The 26,687-nt window shown below is 34.9% G+C and overlaps 1 protein-coding gene across 4 annotated transcripts in view; it reads left to right on the top strand.

Annotated features, from left to right (window-relative positions):
* The window catches only part of VPS13A (vacuolar protein sorting 13 homolog A (S. cerevisiae)), a 256,563-nt gene that overhangs the window by 197,002 nt on the left and 32,874 nt on the right, over nt 1-26,687 (top strand). For all 4 annotated transcript variants that reach the window (XM_011984082.1, XM_011984081.1, XM_011984083.1 and 1 more), the window contains 14 exons: nt 1,565-1,797; nt 5,015-5,168; nt 5,976-6,122; nt 6,632-6,713; nt 7,601-7,670; nt 8,796-8,901; nt 13,756-13,869; nt 14,712-14,857; nt 16,041-16,122; nt 17,286-17,399; nt 18,238-18,313; nt 18,401-18,564; nt 18,874-18,919; nt 19,025-19,148. In XM_011984082.1, coding sequence (XP_011839472.1) covers nt 1,565-1,797; nt 5,015-5,168; nt 5,976-6,122; nt 6,632-6,713; nt 7,601-7,670; nt 8,796-8,901; nt 13,756-13,869; nt 14,712-14,857; nt 16,041-16,122; nt 17,286-17,399; nt 18,238-18,313; nt 18,401-18,564; nt 18,874-18,919; nt 19,025-19,148 — 1,658 coding nt within the window. The remainder of the gene's footprint in view (nt 1-1,564; nt 1,798-5,014; nt 5,169-5,975; nt 6,123-6,631; nt 6,714-7,600; nt 7,671-8,795; nt 8,902-13,755; nt 13,870-14,711; nt 14,858-16,040; nt 16,123-17,285; nt 17,400-18,237; nt 18,314-18,400; nt 18,565-18,873; nt 18,920-19,024; nt 19,149-26,687) is intronic.

Genomic DNA, 26,687 nt, shown 5'->3' with positions numbered 1-26,687 from the left:
AAAAAAAAAAAAAAAAAAAAAAAAAAGGTATTTGATTTTCAGCCTTCCTAGTTTTAAGGACTGTTTGTGGCCACACTTCTAAAAAGCTGCCAAAAGTCTTCAAAATAGTATTTAAGTATTGACTTAACCAAAAATGTTTCAAAACAGAAATAGTCTTATTTTGTTTACATCATTTGCTTCTACTGTGTTATAAAGAGTAAAGTTGTGTTTAGAGAAGTGCTTTCAGCATTCACCTGAAAAGCAAATATGTTCTCTGCCTTGACAATCATACTAGGTAGATTTAGCTTCTAGAAGGAACATTTAAGGATCCACTGAGTGAACTAAAACAAATTTATTTCTGGGTGGCAAGCTATGATGATCATGTTATGTGCATCTATTTTCCAGTAACATTTTAAATACTTCCAGAACATTTTTTAAAGTTTTTTGTCCTTCAAAATTCATCTTAATTTGACTCCTGATTTTTTTTTTTTTTTTTCTCACCACTAGTGATTTTTTCTTCCTGCCTATCAGTAGGTGGTATTTTCTCATTGTCTTTCAGTGCTGCTGTTGAGGAGTCTGGTGTGGGTGTTGTTTACATTGTATTTAAGAGGATTGCCTATAAGTGGCCTAACTTAAGTTTTAAAAATTCATGACTATTAGATTTATTCAGGAAAAAAAATTGTACTTTGATATAAAAATAGTCTTATTCATTTCATCTGTTGATTAGTACTTTGCATATTTATATCATAGTGATAGTTTGAAGCTTATAAAGATAAATCAGACATTCACTGTAAAATACTAGAAAGACTAGTGAAATAAGTTAGTTTTCTTGATTCTCAGTGTGGTTTTAGTGATATACATATATATACTTAGAAAGTATTATAAGTAACGTAAGTATACCTAGATAATTATTTTATGGTAACAACTCACAGTTTTTAATTTCTGTATATTGTAATGTGAATGTATGCTATACAGTAAAATTTTCTGAAAATCAGAATATTAACTAGAAATTAATGGCTGAATATTAATTATGACAATTTGCTATGTTTATCGTGTCATTGACCCTCAAAACCCTGATATCAGCACATTTATGTGAGATTCCTGCAGAAATAGCCTCATGATGAATATACATGCTTTGTAGAATATGCAATTGAGAAATAAGATTTTTTTTATCCTGTTTGATTCAGCTATGAAAGGAAATGTGAATTTCAGACTGAAACAACTTTTAATACATATCTGTATTCTTAGTCTTAGAATTGCTGTAGTCTTAGAATAAAGCAGAAAAAAATACTTTGTGTTACTGATTAGCCTACACGGGAAGATTCAATTTTATTAAAATGTTTAAATTTAAAAAATAAACAGCTGGCCTGTTTTATGAGTAATAACTTTATATCAGATAACATCAAATGATTTCAGTAATGTAAATTTGCAAGTATTCTACAAATATTAATTCACTTAGTTGCCACTAACCCCATGAAGTAGGTGCCATTAATAGTCTCATATTATAAATGTAAAATCTAAATTTCATGTTCTTTGGGACCAAATTCTAATTTTTTGTTTTTGTTTTTTGGTGGTTTTGTTCTAGGATATGATGATGCCTATAGATTTGGGGAAAAAGACTATTTATTTAGTTTCATTCTTTGAAGGTTTACAACGCATTATTTTATTCACTGAAGATCCAAAGGTATTTAAAGTAACATATGAAAGTGAGAAAGCAGAGTTAGCAGAGCAAGAAATTGCAGTGGCATTACAAGATGTTGGAATTTCTCTTGTCAACAATTACACGAAGCAAGAAGTAGCCTATATAGGCATCACAAGGTTAGATGCATTAAATTTTGGATTCATTTAAATGATCAGTTTCTAATTGTTAAGAAATTGTTGTAAAATCTTTTTTTTTTATTGTTTTTTTTTTATTATTATACTTTAAGTTCTAGGGTACATGAGCATAACGTGCAGGTTTGTTACATATGTATATTTGTGCCATGTTGGTGTGCTGCACCCATCAACTGTTGTTGTAAAATCTAAAATGATTTAGTTTCAGTTTTGTGCTTTGACTATTCATTGACACTGTGGTAATGCTAATTTTAACTGTGCTTGAGGGAATGTTTTGCCTTTTGAAATAAAGATATGGCAGAAATCAAATTTATAAACTCCTTATGTTAATCCTTCCACTTATCTAAAAAGTTATATTTATTCAACTTACCAAAAGTATGTTTTGCATATCATACAAAATGCTTAGTTCATTTTCCATTACCATCCAGCACAGTTCAGGGTACATATGCTGTAGCTTTTGGAGGATTAACATAAAGACAATCACTTTCTAATTTGACCTTGGCACTTTAAGATCTAATAAGATCTAATAATAATCACTGTATTTATCATTTCTCATATAAGACATCACCATTAAATCTTTTGTCTCTCCCTTATGTCCTTATTATTCCTATTCATAAACAGTTAAGTTTAAATTAATTTACATATATTAGTGCTTAATGTGAGAATATTTCTTCTATGTAACCAGGATAATGTAATTTTAATCCTTTACTTGAGTTAAATTCTTGAATATATATAAACGTATATGATACAGATGTAACTTTAGTTTTCTGTGTACATTAATCTATATGTGCCCCTGACCTCTTATTGAATCTAATCAATGCCATCTTAAAAGGAATATTAAAATCTATTTTCTTAAGGATTTTTCTTCTCAAAAAATGTTTTTACTATTTACATAGATAAAATACACCATAGATTTTTAAGACCTTTAGACCTATTATGTGTTATCTTCTAAGCTAAGTGATGTTAATGCAAAGATGAATAATACGTGGTCTCTACCTTTCTATTTATTAAATGAATATAAGTTCTATAAGGAATAAACAAATAGAATGCTTAAATAAAATTAAACAACTTAAATATTTAAACAGAATAAAGTCTATAGGCCTTTCAGCATTTTAATTTCAGTACAACTAGATTTCTTCCATTCACACTCTGTATCCTAAATAACTATTTTATACTTTGTCTCCCCTCAAACCGCCATTCTCTCAGCTTACTACCTTGCATTCCACTTCACTGAAAAAATTGAAGCAGTCAAAAGCAAACATCCAGAGACCCATCTCACCCCCTAGTATCACAGCTTCCTATCTAGTGGCATTTGCATACTACTTGCTGTACTGACATACTCCCAACAGTTTGCAGTAGATGTATGTGCTCCCGTTTAAACAGATTTTTCTCTACTTTTGCACTGTACTTCATTTCCTCCTACCTACCTGAGGACATTGTTCCAGCAGGCCTTTTCTTCATCTCTCCTAAGTCAACAGCTTTTGGCTCTCTACTGAATTGTTTCAGTGTTACTTCTCTCAACATAAAAAATTCTCTTGAACCTACTTTCCTTGCTACCTGTTGCTCATTTCTTTGTTTGCATTTATAACCAAACTCCTCAAATGTACTGTCTGTTTCAAAGGAACTTAACATATCCTGTGTTCCCCAATTCTTTTTCATCCATTTTCCTCTTTAACCACTCCAAACAGGATTTTGCTTTCAAAACACCATGAAACTGGTTTTGTCAGCATTATCAGTGACCTCCGTAGTGCCATATCCAGTGTAGAATTATCGGTCTTTACTTCATAACATTTAACACAGATCCCTCCTTGATGTAGTGTCTTTCACTTGACTTCCAGAATACCTCACTGTCTTGGTTTTTCTTCCTATCCAGTCTCATTGGTTCCTTGTCTTCCCTCAACTGCTTACATTGGCCAAATGCCTTGAGGCTCTTAGACCTGGTCTTTTTCACTTGTGGATTTCAGTTTTATGATTTCAAATACTGCCTAGAATATCTCTCTTATGTATGTCTTCTGTCACCTGTCATCTGACCTTGAGACTTCGTATATCCAACTGTGCATGCAAAATCTCTGTTCAGATATTTAAGAGGCTTCTTAAACTTCATATGTATATACCAAACTTTTTATTTTCTCCTTCTACCAAAACCTGCTTTCCAATCAGAGTTAATCAATAGTTCCTTCTAGTTATGCAGCCCAAAAATACTGAAATTGTCTTTGATTCCTCTCTTTATCTTGCACCCCAGACCTAGTTCATCAAGAAGTTCTGTGCTAGTTCTACCTTCAAAGGGCACATAGATGTGACCACTTTTCTAATATCTCACTGTCAGTAGCCTCATCAGGGCCATCACCATTTTTCATCTAGTTTACTGTAGTAAACTAACAAGTTTTCCTGCTTCTAGTCTTGACTCCACTCTTTTTTTTCCATCCACTTCAACACAGAGTATATTCTTAGCAAAATGTAAGTCAGATTATGTTGCTAGTTGTCTTATAACCGATCAGTGGTATCTCATATCACTCAGAATAAAACTCAGAGTCTTTCCAGTGGTCTACAAGGCCTTACATTATTTGCTCCCCCACTGTAAGTCTTACTTTATTTTCTATTCCTAATGCGTTTCTGACATGCCAGCCTCCTTGCTCTTCTTCATATACTGCAAGTGTGCCTCCTGCTTAAGGTTCTTTGCTTTAGCAGGCCTCTCTACCTGAAATGTTTTCCTCCTCTTGTCTGCTGGATAATTCTCTCAGCTCTTTTAAGGTTGCCAAAATCTCACTTTCTCAGTGAGTCCCCCGTTGGCCACTCTGTTGTAATATTGCAGACCCCACCACTTTACATATTCCAGTTCTCCAGATCCCCCTTGCCCTGTCTACATTTTCTTCTTTCAAAAGCATTTTCACCTCCTACATATTAAATTTTACTAATTTATTTTGTTTACTTTCATTTTCATTCCCCAATGAAAATGAAGCTCCAGAATGACAGAGATGTTCACTGATACAGACAGCCCTAACCCCTGGAATAGTGCCTGAGTAGTAGCTTAATAGGTAGTAGTTGAATGAATTCATGTTTTTAAATTTGTAACATGCTCACTTGTAACTGAGGCTATTGTAAAATTTTACTGAAGGTATTGTAATTCATGTAATACACTAGTTAAAATAAATACGTTAATAAGTTAGTATTAAATACTATGATCTTTGCTTTCTTATATAAGTTCTGATGTGGTTTGGGAGACAAAGCCCAAGAAGAAGGCAAGATGGAAGCCAATGAGTGTAAAGCACACTGAGAAGTTAGAGAGAGAATTTAAGGAATATACTGAATCTTCACCTTCAGAAGATAAGGTTATTGAGTTGGACACTAACATTCCGGTAATATTTTTAAGTACTGATGTGAAGTTTTAATTTTGTATCTGTTGTAATTTGGTGAATCACTAGTGAAATGTAAGGGAAGTTTGGCTTCCTTATAAAACAAAATAATCAATCATGTCATACATACCTTGTATAAAATGTTTTAAAGAGGTGGTTATCTATATTAAGAAATCAGGCTGGGTGCAGTGGCTCACACCTGTAATCCCAGTATTTTGGGAGACCAAGGAAGGCAGATTACTTGAGGTCAGGAGTTCAAGACCAGCCTTGCCAACATGGCAAACCCTGTCTCTACTAAAAATACAAAAATTAGCCAGGCATGGTGGCAGACACCTGTAATCCCAGCTACTCAGGAGGCTGAGGCATGAGAATCCCTTGAACCCAGGAGGCGGAGGTTGCAGTGAACCGAGATGGCCCCCCTGCGCTTCAGCCTGGGTGACACAGCAAGACTCTGTCTCAAAAAAAAAAAAAAAGAAAACATTCTTTTAAGATGCTAGATGCTAATGGTCTGCTCTTTGGGTTAGCAGGAAACTTAAAAATGTTTTGTTTTTTCAATGTACTTTCTTTAAGTATTTTATTTTTCCTTTATTCATTTTTATTGTGTAAATTTTAGTACATTTATGTAAAAAGTGATAGAGCGAAGCATTGTAAGAATTATATGAATATGTGAATTTTATGGACATGGGTTATTAAGATCTAAATCTAAACCAATACAAAGATTTAGCTTACTGTGAGTTTTTGGTATGAATTTCTAATTGTAGTCATTTATAGATAAATTAATGTTTTCACTTGGGGGGATATATTTTTCAGGTTCGCTTAACACCTACTGGTCATAACATGAAAATTCTGCAGCCGCGTGTAATAGCTCTACGAAGAAATTATCTTCCAGCATTAAAAGTGGAATATAACACATCTGCACATCAATCGTCATTTAGAATTCAAATCTACAGAATACAGGCAAGTCTTTCTGGAAATATTGGCAAAATTGTATTCTAAAGGAACACAATGAGAAACCAGATCTATTCCCACAGTCTGCTTTATCTAGTATTCAGTTTCAGTGTTGTGCTAGACTTTTTTTTTTGAGACAGTCTCCCTCTGTCGCCCAGGCTAGAGTGCAGTGGCAGAATCTCAGCTCACTGCAAACTCTGCCTGCCAGGTTCAAGCAGTTCTCCTGCCTCAGCCTCCTGAGTAGCTGGGATTACAGGTGTGCGCCACCACAGCTGCCTAATTTTTGTATTTTTAGTAGAGATGGGGTTTCACCATGTGGGCCAGGCTGGTCTCAAACTCCTGACCGCAGATGATCCACCCGCCTCGGCCTCCCGAAGCTCTGGAATTACAGGCATGAGCCACCGCGCTTGGCCAGGGCTAGGTAGACTTTGTGATTCTTTTTATTTTTTAAATCCTGTTATTCTGGTCAGGTTGTATAATTGACATATTAATGTACTGACATGTTTTTATTTTCTTAGATCCAAAATCAGATACATGGTGCTGTATTTCCCTTTGTGTTTTATCCTGTTAAACCTCCAAAGTCGGTCACCATGGATTCAGGTTTGTTTTTATTTTTAGATTCCCATAAAAGCAGTTGTATTAGCTGTTTGATTTACTTTACTATAAAAATATGAAGTGAAACCATTCTTGAGTTTAATTTTTATAGGATCATTGGAAAATTAAACTGCTTGAAAAAGGACCAGCAAGTACTGTGCACAACTAACTTTGATAAGATTTTGAGTAAATCTTGAAGAAAAGATTCATTAGAAACATATATTGAAATTTTTAGAAACGTTAATTTAAAAAGCAGATAATCTGTAAACCTGTGATGTAAAATCCTTTAAAACCTTTGAATGAACAATAAGGAAGTTCAAATCTAGAGTGTTTTCTAACAGCAGAAACTGTCCTGTGTTCTCCAAATAAGAATAACTGACAAGTCCTTTCTACCCTTTTCTTTCCCTTTGCCTTTCTTCTTTCCTGCATATCCCTCTTCCCCCTACTTTCTCTTCCCTCCTCACCACCCTACTTAACTTTCTTCTCCCCTTGCTTTCCTACCTCCACCCCACACCACTACCTCTAAAGTATCTCGCGGGGAATACTCTTTATAACTCGCTCAAAAGCTTTTTGGCCAGTATAATGCCTAAGCCCTTCCACCTAGAGGTCCGGAGCAAGTCCCCAGAATCTGTTTTCACAGTTTCCCTGGTGATTCTAATGCATACTTCTAAACCGCTAATTGTAGAATTAGTTATCTTCAGAGTGACTATAGATAGTTTTAAAAACAATGCTGGAGTCTGAAATTAAGATTGTAATAGATCTTGCCAATATCAGTAATTTTAACTGATGTTTATTATTTAGTAAATGATTTTCCATTGTGGTGTATATTGGAAGAAAATGCCTACTTTTTACTTAAAGCATCATGGGAGTAATTATGTTTATAACCTTTACAGCACCAAAGCCCTTTACAGATGTCAGTATTGTCATGAGATCTGCAGGACATTCCCAGATATCACGTATTAAGTAAGTGTCTTAATACATTTCTTGTATATTTATTTAATGTTTGATTTAAATATATGAATTGTTTATACTCTTTAAATGTTAGACAAGTCAAAGATTTAAGCATATTAATTATAAAGGTCAAATAAAAAAATCTATTATAATGTTGTGGCTCACGCCTGTAATCCCAGCACTTTGGGAGACCTAGACGGGCGGATCACTTGAGGTCAGGAGTTCGAGACCAGCCTGGCCAACACAGTGAAACCCCATCTCTACTAGAAATACAAAAATTAGCCAGGTGTGGTGGCACGTGCCTGGAGTCCCAACTACTCAGGAGGCTGAGGCACAAGAATCGCTTGAACTCAGGAGGCAGATGTTGCAGTGAGCTGAGATCGTACCACTGCACTCCAGCCTGGGTGACAGAACGAGACTGTCTCAAAAAAAAAAAAAAAAGGAGGGGGGGCTCTGGATGAAATACATCTAGGTATTTCCAGTCGTCGTTTCTGGATTTTGAATATTTATTCTCTTGTATATGTATTTGTTTTTTGTTTGCGGTTGTCTATAATCATATATTGTTTTGAAAAAGGAAAACAATAATATTTTCATCTTCACTCACTACCCATTCCAAGAAATGGAGGATGGACTGAAACATCTATGTAATAATGTCTATCTAGTTTCCCCTTCCTTATCATCAAGATAAACTCTATTTCCTTGCTGTTTAAAATATAGTTTTATTGTGCATGTGTACCTAAACATTATGCCTTTTAGTTTTAATTTTTTAATTTTTAGAAAATTGTTTCAGACTGGAAATAAATGTTGGGACTTGCTTTTGTTCATTCAACATTTTTATTAAAATTTATTCATTTTGTTGTATGTAGCCATAGTTTATTCATTATCACTAATGTGTAATATTCTGTTTTATGACTCCGTATGGCAGTTTACTTATCCATTTCCTCTTTATGGCCATTTTCATATTTTGACTTTGTTGCTGTTACTAACAGTGTTCCATGATTTTTTAAAATTTAGTCAACTAAGTAGTCCTAAGTTTCAGAGTTGTAATATTGATCTCATACTTTTTTCTCATCTAATTTTTGTAATACAGTTGTTAATTGATAATTTTTAAAACATCTTTTCTTCTTTGTAATATAGGTATTTCAAAGTATTGATTCAAGAAATGGATCTCAGGTTAGATCTTGGGTTTATCTATGCTTTAACAGACCTTATGACAGAAGCTGAGGTAACTGAAAATACAGAGGTAAGACTTAAAATAATAACATTTGATGGAAAGGATTAGGGAAGGAGAACTTTAAAAAAAAAAGGTTATTATAAATTTTTAAAGACATTAAAATGATTTTGTCCCATTTAAAAAATACAGTTAAACAATTTTATTACTGTCTTGTGGTACATACCTTTTTAGAAATCTTATTTTCTGATGACAGAAAATCAGCAAACAGAAGGAAAGGCTTGGGGTGAATACCAGGTTGAAAAGGATAATTTATTATGTTCACATCACTTTTTTCCTCTTTTATTTTCCTGGATTACTTTGGCTTTGCTTTCACTTTCATTAATAATTTAGAAATTTAGGGTATGTCCAGGATATTTAATGAGCGAAAGGATAGGAAAATTAAAAGGTGGTATCATCTTGGTGACTGGAAGACCATAAAATCATAGTTATAAAGTAGGTCAGATATAGTCTCTTTTTTACTTGCCCTCATAGATTCATGGGTGGAGAAAGAGCAAATTAATAAGAGTTTATTGAGGTGTAGATCACATACCATACATTTCACCCATTTAAAGGATAGGGTTCAATGACTTTTAATATATTCACAAAGTTGTACAATCATCATCACTCTCCAATTACAGAATATTTTCATCATCCCCAAAAGTAACTGCCTATGCAGCCACTGATACACTTTGTGTCTGTAGGTTTGCCTGTTCTGAATATTTCATACAAATAGAGTCATACACTGTGTAGTCTTTTGTGAAGGGCTTCTTTGACTTAGCATAATACTTTCAAGGTTCACCTATGTTGTAGCATATATCAGTACTTCATTCCTTTTTATGGTCAAGTGATACTCCGTTATATCACTTTTTTTATATCAAAAAGTGGATGGGCCACTTTTTGTTTATCCATTTATCTGTTAATGGACATTTGGGTTCTTTGTTTACACATTTTGGCTATTATGGATAATGTAATGAATACTTGTGTACAAGTTTTTATTAGACAAAAACTCTAAAGTCTTAAATGAAACTTTATTTAAACTTAATCACCATGTGATTAAGCAATTCCACTCCTAGGTATATAGCCAAAAGAAATAAAATTTATTAGGAGTGGAATTGCTCAATCACATAGTAACCTTATATTTAATCATTTGGGACTGTTAGACAGTTGTGTAAAGTGCCTCTACCATTTTACATTCTTACCAGAGCGTATAAGGGGTCTGATTTTTCCATATTATCTCCAACACTTGTTATTATCTGTCTTTGATTCTAGCAATCATAGTGGGTGAATGTGAAATAGTTTTCCACTGTGGTTTTGACATGTAATTACCTGATGACTAATGAAGTTGAGCATCTTTGATATGTTGATTATCTTTAATATGTTGATTAGTTAATTTGCATATCTTCTGTGGAGAAATGTCCATTCAGATCCTTTGCTTATTATTTAATGGGTTGTCTTTTTTATTATAAAAGTTCTTTGTATATTCTCGATACAGATCTCTTATCAGATATATAATTTTCAAATATTTTTTCTCATTCTATGTGTTGCTTTTTCACTTTCTTGATGTTGTCTATTGAGGACCAAAAGTTAAAGTTAATGGAGTTCAAATTATTTTTTCTTTTGTTGCTCATGCTTTTGGTGTTGTTTCTAAGAATCCTTAGCTAAATCCAAGGTCAGGAATATTTAGTCTTAACGTTTTAAGAGTTTTAAAGATCTAGCTCTTACGATTAGGTCTTTGATCAATTTTGAGCTCATTTTTGTATATGATGTATAAGGATCCGAATTATTCTTTGGCATGTCGCTATCCAGTTGTCCTGTTACCATTTCTTTAAAAGACTATTTGTTCTTTGAATGGTCTTGACACCCTAGTTGAAAATCAGTTAAGAATACACACATGATTTTATTCCATCGATCTATGCATCTGTCCTTGTGCACTGCACACTGTCTTAGTTACCGTTTTGTATTAAGTTTTGAAATTGGGACATATGAATCTTCCTACTTTGTCCTTCTTTTTCAAGATGGGTTTGGCTGTTCTGAGTCCTTTGGAATTTCATATTTAGAATCAACTTGTCAGGTTCTTCAAAGAAGTCAGCTGGACATCTGATAGAGACTGCACTGAATCTGTAAATCAATTTGGGAAGTATTGCCATCCTAACAGTATTAGGTCTTTCAGTCCTTGAACAGAACATGTTTATCCATTTATGTAGATTTTTAATTTTTTTTTCAGGGTATAAGTTTTACACTTTTTTCGTTAAATTTATTCCTATGTATTATATTCTTCTTATAGTATTATGAATAAAATTGATTTTTTAATTCCATTTTTGGATTGTTCATTGCTACTGTATAAAAATACAGTTGTTTTTTTATATTGATCTTGTATTTTGCAACCATACTGAATTGTTAGCTCTAATTGTTGTTCCGTATATTCTTTTGGGATTTCTATACGTAAGATCATGTCATCTGAGAGGAGAGGTAGTTTTACTTCATTCTTTCTGATCTGAATGCCTTTGTTTCTTCTTCTTCGGTAGTTGTTGTGGCTAGAAACTGGTGACACGTTGAACAGAAATGCCAAGAGCAGACATTCTTGTTTTGCCTCTGATCTTAGAGGGTAAATTTTCAGTCTTTCAGTGTGATGTTGACCCTGGGTTTTTCTTAGACATCCTTTTTCAGGTTCAGGAAGTTCTTTTCTTAGTTGGTTGAGTGTTTTTTAAATCATGATTATATATTTTGTTGTTCTTTTTTCTGCATCTATGGAGATGATTGTACAATTTTTGGGTTTTCTATTGATATGTTTTATTACATTAATTGGTTTTTTTTTTTTTTTTTTTTTTTTTTGAGACCTAGTCTCGCTCTATTGCCCAGGCTGGAGTGCAGTGCTGCAAAAGCAATCTCAGCTCACTACAACCTCCGCCTCCTGGGTTCATGCAATTCTCGTTTTTCAGCCTTCCAAGTAGCTGGGATTACAGGCATGTGCCATCATGCCCAGCTAATTTTTGTAGTTTTAGTAGAGACAGCGTTTCACCATGTTTCTGTGTTTTTCATTCTGACTCCAGGAAAACCCCTTCTATTTGTCACTTCGGATTTTCTCCTGCAAACTAGTAGGTCTACAGATTAGCCAGTATCTTCTATAAATCAATGACTTTCCTTTTAGTTGTCTTTCACCACATCTGCTGTTTCTGAGAGCACCCTTAGGCTCGAACTGCACTCTGTGTTATAAATGAAATTCGTTCCTTTGGGAAGAGATTAATAGTGATCTGTTTTAAAACCTACTTTCCCCATCAGCAAAAACCTCTAAACCAGGCCTCTGAAGCTGGCAGTGGGGACAGTTGTGACACCTTCTATTTGAGTAACACCCCAGTTTAGGAGCTGAGCACTATGTGTGGTGGGGTAAGAGGAGCAGCGGACTGAGATGATCTCAGCCTGCCTCAGCTAGCATGGAACCAGCACATTACAGGCCTGGGCAAGGGTGATCAGAACTCTAGTATTCTCAGTGGTTCTGTACCCAAGGCAGAGCTTTTTTACCATGCACAGAGGCTGGACAGAGAAAGGAAGCCCCGCCAGGTGCGGTGGCTCACGCCTGTAATCCCAGCACTTTGGGAGGCCAAGGCGGGCAGATCGCTTGAGGTCAGGAGTTCGAGACCACCCTAGCAACATAGTGAAACCCCATCTCTACTAAAAATACAAAAATTAGCCAGACGTGGTGGCAGGTGCCTGTAATCCCAGCTACTCAGGAGGCTGAGGCAGGAGAATTGCTTGAACCCAGGAGGCTCAAGTTGCAGTGAGCTGAGATTGTGCCACTGCATTTCCAGCCTGGGTGACAGAGTGAAACTCCGTCTCAAAACAAAACAAAACAAAACAAACAAACAAAAAACCATAAAGGAAGCCCCCACCTCACAATTGCACTCAACCGTAACTTAACCTCAGCAGCAGGTAGCTGGGAACAGGATGAGAAATGCTGACGTCCTGTTCTTCCCAGGAAGAAAATCCTCCAATTGACAACTGGGCCAAAAAGGAGCTCTGTGTTCTTGGGTATAGTAGTCTAGAGTAGAATTCTGGCTCATTAGTCTGGGAGAGGGGACAGAGGGAATGGCCTTTGTTAAAATACCACAGGTTCACTTTTCTTACCAAGTTTTTTAGGTTTTCTTAAATAGATGTTTCTTCATTTGCTTATGACCTTGCAACCATTCCTAGAGGCCTTAAATTTGTTGCTGTTGTTGTTGTTGTTGTTGTTTAAATTTTATCAGTTTAGCTGGGGTGCTGGTTTGGAGAGCTTCCCATACTGTCATCTCAGAAATTGATTTCCAAATATACTTTTTATAAGGCTATCGTTTTTATGTTTTTATGAATATGTTAAAATAATCTGGGAGCCCATTTTTCAACACATTGAAGTTACTTCAGTCTGAGCATGTATAGAAGTACTGATGAATATCAATAATGAAACCACTAATCAATTAATACAAAATTATTTTCAACACCTTCTTTATTTTATTATATTACTGGTCTGTGTAGGTTGCATTAAAGCAGTTACAAGTAGACTACAAAATACAAGTCGACTGTATGATTATGTTTAAAAAAACAAATATACCCAAGAGAGTGTTGATGGTATGGATTAGTGTCATTTTGGGATAAGATTTATAGTCACATGAAGAAAAGCTTAGTGTCTTAATGGTTTGGGTAGAAATATAGAAGATAATACTTGTCAGTTTGTCAGTGGCAGACAGAACTGTCCTAATTATAGAGATGTTACTTTCGCTTCTGAGGCAATCATAAGCAATGTTAAGTGAGTCTAGATCTTATAGAAGAGTTTTGGCAGTGTGTCTGCTATTTGCTTAAATATCTCATGCAGGTAGTTCCATTTAGTTTTAATATTTTGTGTTCCTTTTATAGGTTGAGCTTTTTCATAAAGATATAGAAGCTTTCAAAGAAGAATATAAAACAGCCTCATTAGTAGATCAATCACAAGTCAGCCTCTATGAATATTTTCATATATCTCCTCTCAAGGTAGGAGAAAGTCGTTTTTATTGTCCTTGATAATCTAGGTAATAGCAAATAGATACTCTTATTGTATTGCATATACTCGACATATATGGTTAATATATGTATGTGCAATACAATACGAAAGTGTTTTTTAAGTGTTTTTTAACTGGCTATTAACTTGTGAAATAATTGCAACATACACTTTTGGAAATACAAATGCCTTTCAACTTATGACAGAGTTACGTCTCAGTAAAACCATCATAAGTTGAAAATCTTTTAAGTCAGAAATGCATTTAATACACCTAACCTACTGAACATTAAAGCTTAGCCTAGCCTCTTACACATGCTCAAAACAACTGGGCACAGTCATCTAACACAAAACCTATTTTCTAATAAAGTTATTATAAAGAATTTTGAATCAAAATTCAAAGTACAGTTTCCACTGAAGGTGTATTGCTTTTACAGCATTGTAAACTTGAAAAATCATAAGTCAGACATAATTCATATACATATTGTCCCCATCATAAGTTGGGACCATATGTATTTGCATCATTTTCAACAGCTTCAACTTTTAGATTTTTAATGTTATTAACAAATATATAAAAATTAGTATTTTCTTAGGTTTACCAAAAGAATGGGATAGGATTAAATATTATGCAATCTTAAATTGTTGAATTGAAGATTTAAATAGAGCTATGTTAGATTTTAAATTTCTTCATATTTCTACTTAGTAATTTTAACGTAATCCAGATAACTTTGAAATCTTATTTATGGTGTAGTGAATTTAAAATTAAACTGTTTTTTAAGAGTTAAAATTGTCAATATGAAGAAAATACTTTTAAATATATATCTCTTTATCTTTTTAGTTACATTTAAGTGTTTCACTGAGTTCGGGCGGAGAAGAAGCTAAAGATTCAAAACAAAATGGAGGACTGATTCCAGTTCATTCTTTAAATCTTTTGCTGAAGAGTATTGGTGCCACACTGACAGATGTACAAGATGTAGTTTTTAAGTATGTTTAATATTCAAATCTGTAAATTGATGAAAATATTTCTATTTTATATGTACCTAAAAATTTCATAAATGAAAAAGTATGTAAAGTACATTACAGATCATAGGCAAAATGAGGTTTTTGCATTTAAGTGAGGTACAATCTGAATAACACAGAACGTATGGTTTGCTAACCCCTAATTACTAAATTACAGAATTATTAAATAATTTCCTTAAGAAAAAGAGACATAGGCCATGCAAGTTGTACGTTTTAAAAGATCTTTCTGGCTTAGGGAAGGATAGGATGTGTATGCCCGAAGATATGGTGTCTGAAATGTATGGCTTTAAAGCTAATAGGAATAAGCCTCTTCAAAGCATATGCAACTAGAACAGAATGAATGCAATAATAGGAGAAATGAAAGGATCAATTTTAAATGTTGTAACCAGGAATTTATATTTTAATGTGAGTCATAATGAAGCTCATAGAGTGGCTGACCAAAGAGATTCAGTGTCTGAGTTGAGACTTTAGAAGAGAATAACCCTTTCAAGTAGCATCTAGAATTGATTATTAAGAACAGTTGTGCGAATTAACAAGTCCAACACAAGGTAACACTGAACCTAGATAAAGTTAAGTTAGTGTCAAATAAAAGTACACAGGTATGACGTTAGCAGAAATAGGATTCCACTTAGCAACAAGAAGCATAGAGCTTTTCAGTTACTGTATCAGGTATATACTATGGATGGGTTATAAGTAAGCTAATCTTAGAATATATATTCTGTGAATGGGGTTGTAAGTAAGCAGGCAAAACCTGCTATAACTGAACCTGGCCATTCTTGAGCAACCTCTTTATCAGTGTGTCAGACATTTTCTATGTGGGCCATGATAGGACAGAATGGTGAAATAAAGTTCTAGTGAAATCCCATTGTAGTACATGAGTGGGATTCAGAGGATCTCAGAATTTTCTAAATTACATGAAAATTTATGTGTACTGGTGACTTTTCTGAAGATAAGATCCATGTCTTTTATCAGATTCTTAGAGGGTTCTTTGATTAGAATATGCAGAGATGTATATAAAAAGTAGATTTCCTGATCGGCATGGGAAAATGTACTAGAAGGATTCTAAAGAAAATAAAGCCACTCATTAATATTAAAAATACTTTCTCCATACACATGTACAGACAATATATTTTTATGCTTTTTTCAGGCTTGCATTTTTTGAACTCAACTATCAGTTCCATACAACATCCGACCTACAGTCTGAAGTCATAAGACACTATTCAAAACAGGTTTGTCTAAGATTATCTTACAGAAGCAACAGAGTGACGCAGACTAGTAAAACCTTTTGTGTCTCTACATATATAATGTAGAATTGTCAAGGAACTAAGTAGCCATTTTCAAATTATTAAAGCATGGGTATTTTCCTCAGAATTGTAAAAAGAAATTGAGCTCAACCACTATTTGAATTTTTTGTCCTTATATTTTTTAGCCACTGACAGAAATTTTTTCTGGATCAGCATGGACTGGAAATAAATAAATCTTTAAATAAAATATTAACTAATTTATCACACTTAAGTAAAAAATGGGTTCAAGGAAACTATTAGTAACTAACTGATGAACATGGGATATTTTTAGCGTAACTAGTTAAGTCAGCCAGATATATTTTTTTAACAGATGTTTTTCCACTTCTAGAGAGACTCCTGTGTTTTAGGGTATAACTTACGGAGTATCTGATAGAGCTATGGTATGACAGATCACTGAACATGACTCAGGAGATTTGGATTTATCCCACTTTTGCCATATACCCACTATGTGACCCTTGGGTATCATCTGACTTGTATGTTTCTCCAATCTATAAAATGGTGGTAGTAATGACAATGATCACAGATAATTATAAAAGTGAAAGTATTTTAAATATTCTAGAGCTTTACATGAGTATAATGTCATATTATTTTTAATACTATAATACCAAATTACTTTTTAAAACCTAAGAATAGCAATCAATAGGCCTGGCATGGTGGCTCACGCCTGTAATCCCAACACTGTGGGAGGCTGAGGCTGGCGGATCACTTGAGGCCAGGAGTTCGAGACCACCCTGGCCAACATGATGAAACCCCATCTCTACTAAAATCACAAAAATTAGCCAGGCCTGGTGGTGTATGCCTGTAGTCCCAGCTTGAGAGGGGGAGGCACAAGAATTGCTTGAACCCGTGAGACAGAGATTGCAGTGCGCTGAGATGGCGCCGCTGCTCTCCAGCCCTGGGCGAAAGAGCAGGACTGTCTCAAAAAGAGAAAAAAAAGAGTAGTGATTAATAAAATGAGATGATTTAGGAGTTGATGTTGGCATTAAAGGTGTTAGCTGGAGAAAACTGGGTGTGTGTTTTAAATAACCTATAAGAAAAAAAATAGATCTAATTATCTGAATTGATTAATGTTCATGTTTTATTTTTAGGCCATTAAGCAGATGTATGTACTCATTCTTGGACTTGATGTTTTGGGAAATCCATTTGGCTTAATTAGAGAATTTTCTGAAGGTGTAGAAGCATTCTTTTATGAACCTTACCAGGTAAAATAGTTATTTTTGTGGTTGTGCAATATGTCACTGATACTTTTGAATAGATAATACATTTCTATTGTTGAGTTGATAAGTGCAAACAGATTTTGGAACACACATACAAAAGGACATTATTTTGCAGCAAACAATGGTAAGAGGTTTTGGGGGACGTTTTTACCTTTTTCCTCAAAATTTAAACTTAAGGTTTTGTTAAGCTATGCTGAATTGTAAGTGTTCTCTTGGAATATAAAAGGTGGATAAAGTAGAAAGAAGATCACCATGTCTTGCTTTGCACAGTAGTGTGGCACTGTAAAAATAATCATGCAGACTGACACCAGGCCAAGCAATCTTAAAAATCAATGGGAAAAAGTATGATTGTTCTATGTCCCTTAAAACTTTTTCTCAAAAAGCCTCCTACTTTCACTTATGAATGTACAGGAGAATAAAAGATAAAGTAAAATTAATATTGATTTTGTACACTGCAACTAAAAACATTAAAAGCATTAAGAATTTTAAAGTGTTTTATTTATTTGAAATTTTTATCAAGAGTAGTTTGAACTGTGCTTGCATTTTCCTCATAAACTTACAATATGGATCAAGCATCTTTCTGTACTTTGTTGAGTTGTCATACTCCTTTCTAAGGGTCAGCTTCTAACATATCCTTCACACTTTCAGTATCCAGAAATATCCCTAGGAATCCTTTTAATGTGAAACTTTCTGCTGATATCACTTCCTCTCGGACAAAATTATCCATTTTTGTTACTACCTCTTTCCTCGTATATATCTGTAAGCTCATCTTTAAAAGTGTATATAACTCAGTCACTCATTTATTTATTATTTGGCCCTTTAGGGAGCCATCCAGGGTCCTGAAGAGTTTGTGGAGGGAATGGCACTAGGACTTAAGGCACTAGTTGGTGGAGCTGTTGGTAAGAAACAGAATATCTACCAAATATTTTTGTGCTAGAAAGTAATGGCATCATTACTTTTACTAAAGATAAAACAATTTCTGTTAGGTGGATTAGCGGGTGCTGCCTCCAAAATCACCGGTGCTATGGCTAAAGGGGTAGCAGCTATGACCATGGATGAAGACTACCAACAGAAGAGAAGAGAAGCCATGAATAAGCAACCAGCTGGTTTTAGAGAAGGCATCACTCGTGGAGGAAAAGGCTTAGTTTCTGTAAGAAATTTCACAGGGTTGTGAAGAGTTGGGGAAATATCTTTTAAACCTACATTTTGTGAATAAGGAAATAGACATGATTCTCACTCCTTAAATTATTATTTGGATATTTTAAGAGCAGTGGGTGGTAGCATATAAAACATGTCAGTAGCCTCCAAAAACATTCTGTTTAAATAAAATACTTAGGAGATCTGTTAATTCTTTTGATATATAAAAAGCAGAACTCTGTATTTTTTGCATAAGCCAAACTTGGTTCTTCTAGGCATCATAAAAAAGTATTATAAATTTTCAATTGTGTTTTCCTTCTAGGGATTTGTTAGTGGCATAACAGGAATTGTTACAAAACCAATCAAAGGTAAGTATAGTAGTTCCTTTGCGTGATGTATATTACCAAGTCTTTCTAAGTTGATTCTGTTTTCATTCTTGGATGCGATTGTCAGAAACTCTTTTTTCTTTCCAGGAGCTCAAAAAGAAGGAGCAGCTGGTTTCTTTAAAGGTGTTGGGAAAGGTTTAGTGGGAGCGGTAGCAAGGCCAACTGGAGGCATCATAGACATGGCTAGCAGTACATTTCAGGGAATAAAAAGGTAAATCCTCTTTGGTGTAAAATATACGTTAAAATGCTTAAGCTATGAGAAATGAAACTTATCTGCTCTTTGGCTTCAGGCATTTAGTTATTGTCTTTGTTTTGTGCTGCTATAACATACCACGTAATACCGCAGACTGGATAATTTATAATGAACAGAAATTTATTGGCTGACGGTTCTGGAAGTTAAAAGTCCAAGGTTGAGAGGCCGCATCTGGCCATGGCCTTTTTACTGTGTCATCCCAAGGCAGAAGGACAAAGAGAGGGCAAGAAAAAAAAAGGAAACCAAAGTCACCCTTTTATAAGGAACCCACTCCCACAGCAACAATATTAATCCATTCATGGGGGCAGATCCTCATGGCCTAATTTCTTCTAATTAGGCCCCACCTCCTGACTGGGGATTAAGTTTCCAACTTAATCCTTGAGGGGGCACATTCAATCCATAGCAGTCATCAGCACTACAATATGGCAGGTTGCATATGGTCTTCCTAATTCTTTTTGATATTTTTTAAGTTGCTGCCATTGCATTGTTTCAACCCTATGGAGTTCCCCTTTATTTTTCATTCATTCCTAGCAGGCTTACAGGAGCAGTTTGGCAAGTTAAGCAAACTCAGTTATCTTAGTTTAAATACATTAATGCTATACATATCAGTTATAAAATTAGCAAATATAATCTATATCCTTTTTATGAAATGAAGAATGGCATTTTGTATTTCTTGGTTCAAACTAAGTTTGTCTTCATCCTTCCTTTATTATCTTATTTTGTTATAAGTTGTTATAGTAGTCCTTCTTGATCTGCAGGGATCTGCAGTGGATGCCTGAAACCTTGGAAGTACCGAGCCCTATATATACTGTGCTTTCTCCTATACATACACATCCATGATGAAATTTAATTTAAAATTAGGCTCAGTAAGAGATTAACAATAATAATAAAATCAGACAATTATAACAATATACTGTAATAAAATAAAATAAACGTTACTTCAACACAAGCACTGTGATACTGCAATAGTCATTCTGATAACTAACTGAGACAGCTACTGTGTCACTAATGGACTGGTGGTGTATAAAGCATGCATATGCTGGACAGAGGGATGATTCATATCCCAGGAAGGACAAAGCAGGGTGGCAAGAAATTTTATCACGCTACTCAGAATGGCATGCAATGTAAAACTTAGGGATTGTTTATTTCTGGAATTTTCCATTTAGTATTTTTGGACCACAGTTGACCATGGATAACTGACACTGCAGAAAGCAGAACTGTGGATAAGTGGGTACTAGTGTATATGCATTCCCTTTCTCTCCCTTTATGCAGGTAATTTTAATACATATTCTTTTTTCCTCCAAATTAAATTTAGTGTAAGGCTGAAATTTAGTAGTTTCATTATTGTTACCTCTGTCCTAGAAATTTTTAACACATATAACAGATGATAAAATTAATGTTAATGAGACCTATCTCAGAAAGTTAGGTGGGTGGCTATCTTCCTAATCTTTTTCCTTTGTGTTTTCTCTTGCTTTCTGCTCTATAGGGATATGTATTGTCATCATATGAGCTATTCCTCTTAAGCCAGTATTTCATACTGGTTACCATAATTGGGTGGTTCTGGTTTTGGCATTTAGAATTAAGATGGGAAAAAAAGGAATCATTCTCCTGTACCTGTAACTTTAGTTTCATAAATATAATGTGTTGAGTCGTAGTCGTCAGAGAAACTCAAAAGTCAATGAAACATAAGGAATTTGAACTATGTAAAGGCTTCCGCCAAAAGCTACTAGAATTACCTTCCATTTATCTAAAACCTTATAATTCTATACCCAGCTGTATTACCTTTAGGGATTGAGGGCATAATGACACATTTTTAGAAAAAATAATAAAGACTAAGAACTATTAAATGATGTACTTGTGAAAAAAGACACTGAAAATAAAAGGAGGAATGGCTTACAAGATTGAAATGTAAAAATATAAATTGGAAAATCTAATTGAGCTACATGAAAGCAACATTGGAAACAAATTATTAAAAAATAATAAAATGCAGTTTGGGGAGAGAATGATTGGCATTAAATATTGTCATTTGTAAAGAGGATGTACTTACTAATATTAGATGAAACAGACATTAAGGCAATAAAAGCATTATTTGGGATAAATAAGGTAATTAGGTAATGATAAAAAGAACTACTAAGTAGGAAGATAGTAACAATTTCAAACTTCTACTCAGTTCGTAAAATTGCCTTAATTTTTAAAAGCACAACTTGACAAAACTGTAAGAACTTTTCAAATGTACAATAATCGTGGAAGAACTTAATATTTTTCTCAATAATTGATAGATCAGGAAGACAAAATGAAAGTAAGTAAATTTTATCTGAATACAGTTAACAAGCTACCTAATACAAATGTAAATAATGATTCAGCACATTTTAGGGAGCGTTGTCTATGATATAGACACTTCTGATCATTTGAGGGGCCAGCAATGAACACAATTGGCAATGGTCCTGTGTTTGTACAGCTTACATTCTAGTGGGAGAGGAGTAGACAAAAATAAGCAACTGATAAGTATATGATATGCTAAATGGTGAAAAATAAAGCAGATTAAAGGAAGTAGGGAGATGCAAAATGGTAGGGAGGAGGGTTGCTGTTTTACATATTCAGTGATCAGGGATGCTTAACTCGTAAGATTATATTTGAGGAGAGACCTGAAAGAAGTAAAGGGTGAGCCATGTGAGAAGAATATCCCAGGCAGAAGTAACAGCAGTTAAAAAGCCCTGATGCAGGAACATGCTTGGCCTATTTGAGAAACAGCAAAACTAGTGTGCCTGGAGTAGAGTGAGGAACGGGGAAAGTTGACAAAGACGTTACCAGGGAACATGCAGGGGATCACATCACGTAGAACTTGGCAAGCCTCTGTAAGGACTTAGGTTTGTGCTTAAGATGAGAGGCCATTGAAAGGTTTTGAGCCAGAGAAATGTGAGCTGGCTGCTGCCTTGAGGCCTAACCACAGGGGACTAGGGTGGAAACAACACTTAAAAGGCTTTTGCAGTAATCCACGTGAGTGATAATGGTGATTTGAGTGATAATGGTGATTCGACTATTACAGTACTAGAGGTTATGTTCTGTATGTATTTTAAAGGTAGTGTTAATAGGATTGGTTGATAAATTGGATGCAGGATATGAAGGAAAGAGAATCGTGAAGAATAATCCTGAAGTTTTTATGTGTAGCACTGGAAGGGTGAGGTTGTCATTCTTTTTAGGGAAAGAGAGGGTATTAGACATTTCCTTTTGAATATATTAAGCTTACGATATCTCTTAGACATCCAAATGGAGACATCACGTCATTGTTGAGTAGAGGAGTTTGAAGTATAAGAGAAAGATCCAAGCTAGAGGTAAAAATTCAAGATTTGTGAGCCTATAATAAGGTGTTTGAAACCATGAGATTGGATCACCAAGGGAATGAGACTGAAAAGAGAAAAATAAGGTCCAAGAACTTGGCTTTTAGGCACACCATCTCTTAGAAGTTGGGGAAATGAGGAAAACCCAGAAAAGGAGACTAAAAAGAAATGGTCATTAAGTTACCTAAAAAATGTTGTCAATTTCTACAAAAAAAGTAGCTGGGTTTTTGATGCAGATGGCATTGAATCTGTAGTTCCATTTGGGGAGTGTAGCTATCTTAACAGTATTATCTTTTATTCCATGAAAATGCAACATCTTTCCATTTATTTAGGTCTTCTTGAATTGCTTTCAATAATGTTTTACAGTTTGTAATGTGCAAGTCTTATACTTCTTTTTAAAAACTTACTCCTATTTTATTTTTGATGCTGTTTTAAATGGAATTGTTTTCTTAATTTTATTTTTGGATTGTTTATTGCTGGTGTGTTGAATCCAACTTTTTTTTTTTTAATATTTATCTGAGTTTCTGCAATCTTACTAAACTTGTTTATTAGCTCTAATGGTTTTGTGGGTTCTTTTGGGGTTTCTATATGAAAGAGTGTATCATCTGAGAACTAAGGTAACTTTACTTCTTCCTTTCTGATCTGGATGCTTTTTTTCTTGCCTAGTTGTCCTGGCTAGAACCTCTAGTACAATGTGAACTAGAAGTGCTGAGAGAATAGACATGCCTATATTGCTTCTAATCTTAGGGGGAAAGCTTTCAGATGTTTGCCATTAAGTGGATGTTAGCTATAGGTTTTTGTGTCTTTATCATGGAAAGATGTTAGATTTTATCAAATGCTTTTTCTGTATCATTAAGTTGATAATTATGTTTTCCTTTGTTTTATTAATGCAGTATAATACATTATTTGAGTCTGATCTTAAACTAATATTGCAGACCTGGGATAAGTCCCATTTGGACATAATGTCTAATCATTTTTGTATTTTACTGGACTTGGTTTGATAGTATTTTGTCGAAGATTTTTGTGTGCATATTTATAAGGGATATTGGTCTGTGGTTTTCTTGTGATGTCTTTGCCTGATTGGGGTATCAGGGTAATATTGTCCTCACAGAATGATTTAGGAAGTGTTCCCTCCTCTTCAAATTTTTGGAAGACTTTCTGGAGCATTGATGTTAATTAAAAAAAAATTCGGAGAATTGATCAGTGAAACCATCTGACTCTTACTTTTATTTCTGGTGAGTTTTAAAATTACAAATTCACTCTCTTTACTTGGTAAAGGCCTAGTTAGGCTGTTTCTTGAGTCATTGTCAGTAGGTTTTATAGGAATTTGTTCAGTTCATCTAGATGATCTAATTTGTTGATATATATTTATTGATCATAGTAAATATTTACTAGTATTCTCATATAATTATTTTTCCCTTATGTAGTATTTATTCCTAGTATTCCCTTGTAATTATTTTTTGTTTCCGTAAGATTGGTAGTAGTATTCCCTCTTTAATTCCTGTTATTAATAATTTGGGTCTTCTTTTTTTTCTTTATCTGTTTAGTTGATGGCTTGTCATTTTTGTTGTCCTTTTCAAAGAACCAGTTTTTAGTTTCATTGATTATATTTTTTCTATTCTCTATTTCTTTTATCTCTGCTCTAATTTTTATTATTTTCTTCCTTCTGCTAGCTTTAGGTTTAGTTTGCTTTTCCTACTTCTCAACTTGTGAAGTTATATTATTGATTTCAGACCTTCTTTTTTAATGTAGACATTCACATTTATAAATTTCCCTCTGAGCACTGTCTTTGCTGCATCTTATAAGTTTTGGTATATTGTACTTTTGCTTTTATTTGTTTCAAAGTAGTGAATTTCTCTTGTGATTTTTTTCTTTGACATTTTGTTATTTATGCTTCTATGTTTTAATTTTAACACACTTTTAAATTTCATAAATTTCTCTTATTTACGCATTTCTAGTTTTCTTATGTGTGGTCAGATATCATACTTGTATATTTTCAGTACTTTTTTTTTTCCTTTTTTTTTTTTTGAGATAGAGTCTCACTCTGTTGCCCAGGCTGGAGTGCAGTGGCGTGATTTTGGCTCACTACAACTTCTGCCTCCCAGGTTCAAGCGATTCTCCTGCCTGAGCCTCCTGAGTAGCAAAAGGCACACACCATACCCAGCTAGTTTTTTTTGTTTTTTTTTTTTTTGAGACAGAGTTTCACTCTTGTTGCCCAGGCTGGAGTGCAATGGTGCGATCTCAGCTCACCGCAACTTCTGCCTCCCAGGTTCAAGCAATTCTCCTGCCTCAGCCTCCCTAGTAGCTGGGATTTCAGGCATGTGCCACCACACCTGGCTAATTTTGTATTTTTAATAGAGATGGGGTTTTTCCATGTTGGTCAGACTGGTCTCGAACTCCTGACCTCAGGTGATCCACCCGCCTCAGCCTCCCAAAATGTTGGGATTACAGGCATGAGCCACCGCGCCTGGCCATTTTTGTATTTTTAGTAGAGATGAGGTTTCACCATGTTGGCCAGGCTGGTCTTGAACTCCTGACCTCAAGTGATATGCCCACCTGGGCCTCCCAGAGTGCTGGGATTACAGGCGTGAGCCGCTATGCCTGGCCTGTTTTCAGTAGTTTTATATTTACATTCAATGTTAGCCAAAAGGCCAAGAAGCAAGTGCTAATTTTGTGTTATTGAGACATGTTTTATGACCTAATCTATAGCTAATACTGAATAATGTTCCATTCCACTTGAGAAGAATATATATTCTGCTGTTATTGGTTTGAATGTTCTATAGACGTCTGTTAGGTCTAGTGGATTATAGTGTTCAAGTTCTCTTTTTTCCTTGTTGATCTTTTATCTAGTTGGTATCCATTTTTGAAAATAGGGTGCTGAAATCTTCCACTATTATGGTGGTATTGCCTTTTTGTCTTTTAAATTCTTAGTTTTTGTTTCATGTATTTGGGGCCTTTTTTGTTAACTGCTTATATGTTTATAATTTTTTATCTTTTTGATGGATTGACCCTTTTTCATTATAAAATGCCCTTCTTTGTGTCTAACAAGAATTTTTTTAAAGGCTGTTTTTTTCTGACATTAGCATAGCCACTCCAGCTTTCTTTTAGTTACTGTTCACTTTGCATATGTTTTTTCCTTTTTAGTTGCAACCAGTTTGTGTCTTTGACTCTAAACCAAGTCTCCTGTGGATAGTGTTTTGTTAGGTCATATTTTTAAATCTATTCTGTTTTTATTTTTTTACTTATTTATTTTTTGAGATGGAGTCTCGCTCTGTCGCCCAGGCTGGAGTGCAGTGGCGTGATCTCGGCTCACTGCATCCTCCGCCTCCCAGGTTCAAGTGATTCTTCTGCCTCAGCCTCCCAAGTAGATGAGACTACAGGCACATGCCGCCACGCCCCGCTAATTTTTGTATTTTTAGTAGATACGGGGTTTCACCATATTGGCCAGGCTGGTCTCAAACTCCTGACCTCGTGATCCACCCACCTCAGCCTCCCAAAGTGCTGGGATTACAGACGTGAGCCACCACGCCTGGCCCTATTCTGTTTTCAGTTGGAGAATTTATTCATATGTATATGCTCATGCATGTGTATACATTATGTTAACGGTCCCCAGCCTTTTGGGCATCAAGGTGTGGTTTCGTGGAAGACAATTTTTCCACAAACCAGAGAGGAGGGATAGTTTGAGGATGTAACTCTTCCACCTCAGATCATCAGGCTTTAGTTAGAGTCTCATAAGGAGTGTGTACCTATATCCCTCACATGGGCAGTTGACAACAGGGTTCGCCTTCTTATGAGTATTTGATGCTGCTGCTGATCTGACAGGAGGTGGAGCTCAGGCAGTGAAGCTTGCTCGCCACTACTCACCTTCTGCTGCGCTACTCAGTTCCTAACAGGCCACGGACCAGTACTGGTTCAAGTCCCAGGGGTTGGGGACCTCTTAATAAATATTTGTTGACTATGTGATACTTGTTGAGTGAACAAATTGAGTGGTCACTTATGACCAAATAAGCAAAAATGTTAAATCTAATACTACCATAAGCAGTATATAGTATGTGTTTTTTGTTTTTTTGGTTTTTTTTTAGACAGGGTCTCACTCTGGCATCCTGATTGGAGTGCAGTAGCTTGGGTCTCAAACTATCCTCCCACCTCAGCCTCCTGA

Source organism: Mandrillus leucophaeus, unplaced genomic scaffold (genome assembly GCF_000951045.1).
Source record: "Mandrillus leucophaeus isolate KB7577 unplaced genomic scaffold, Mleu.le_1.0 Scaffold260, whole genome shotgun sequence".
NCBI classification, from domain to species: Eukaryota; Metazoa; Chordata; class Mammalia; order Primates; family Cercopithecidae; genus Mandrillus; species Mandrillus leucophaeus.
The sequence above is the reverse complement of the archived record's forward strand: the minus strand, read 5'-3'. Positions and strand labels throughout refer to the sequence as shown.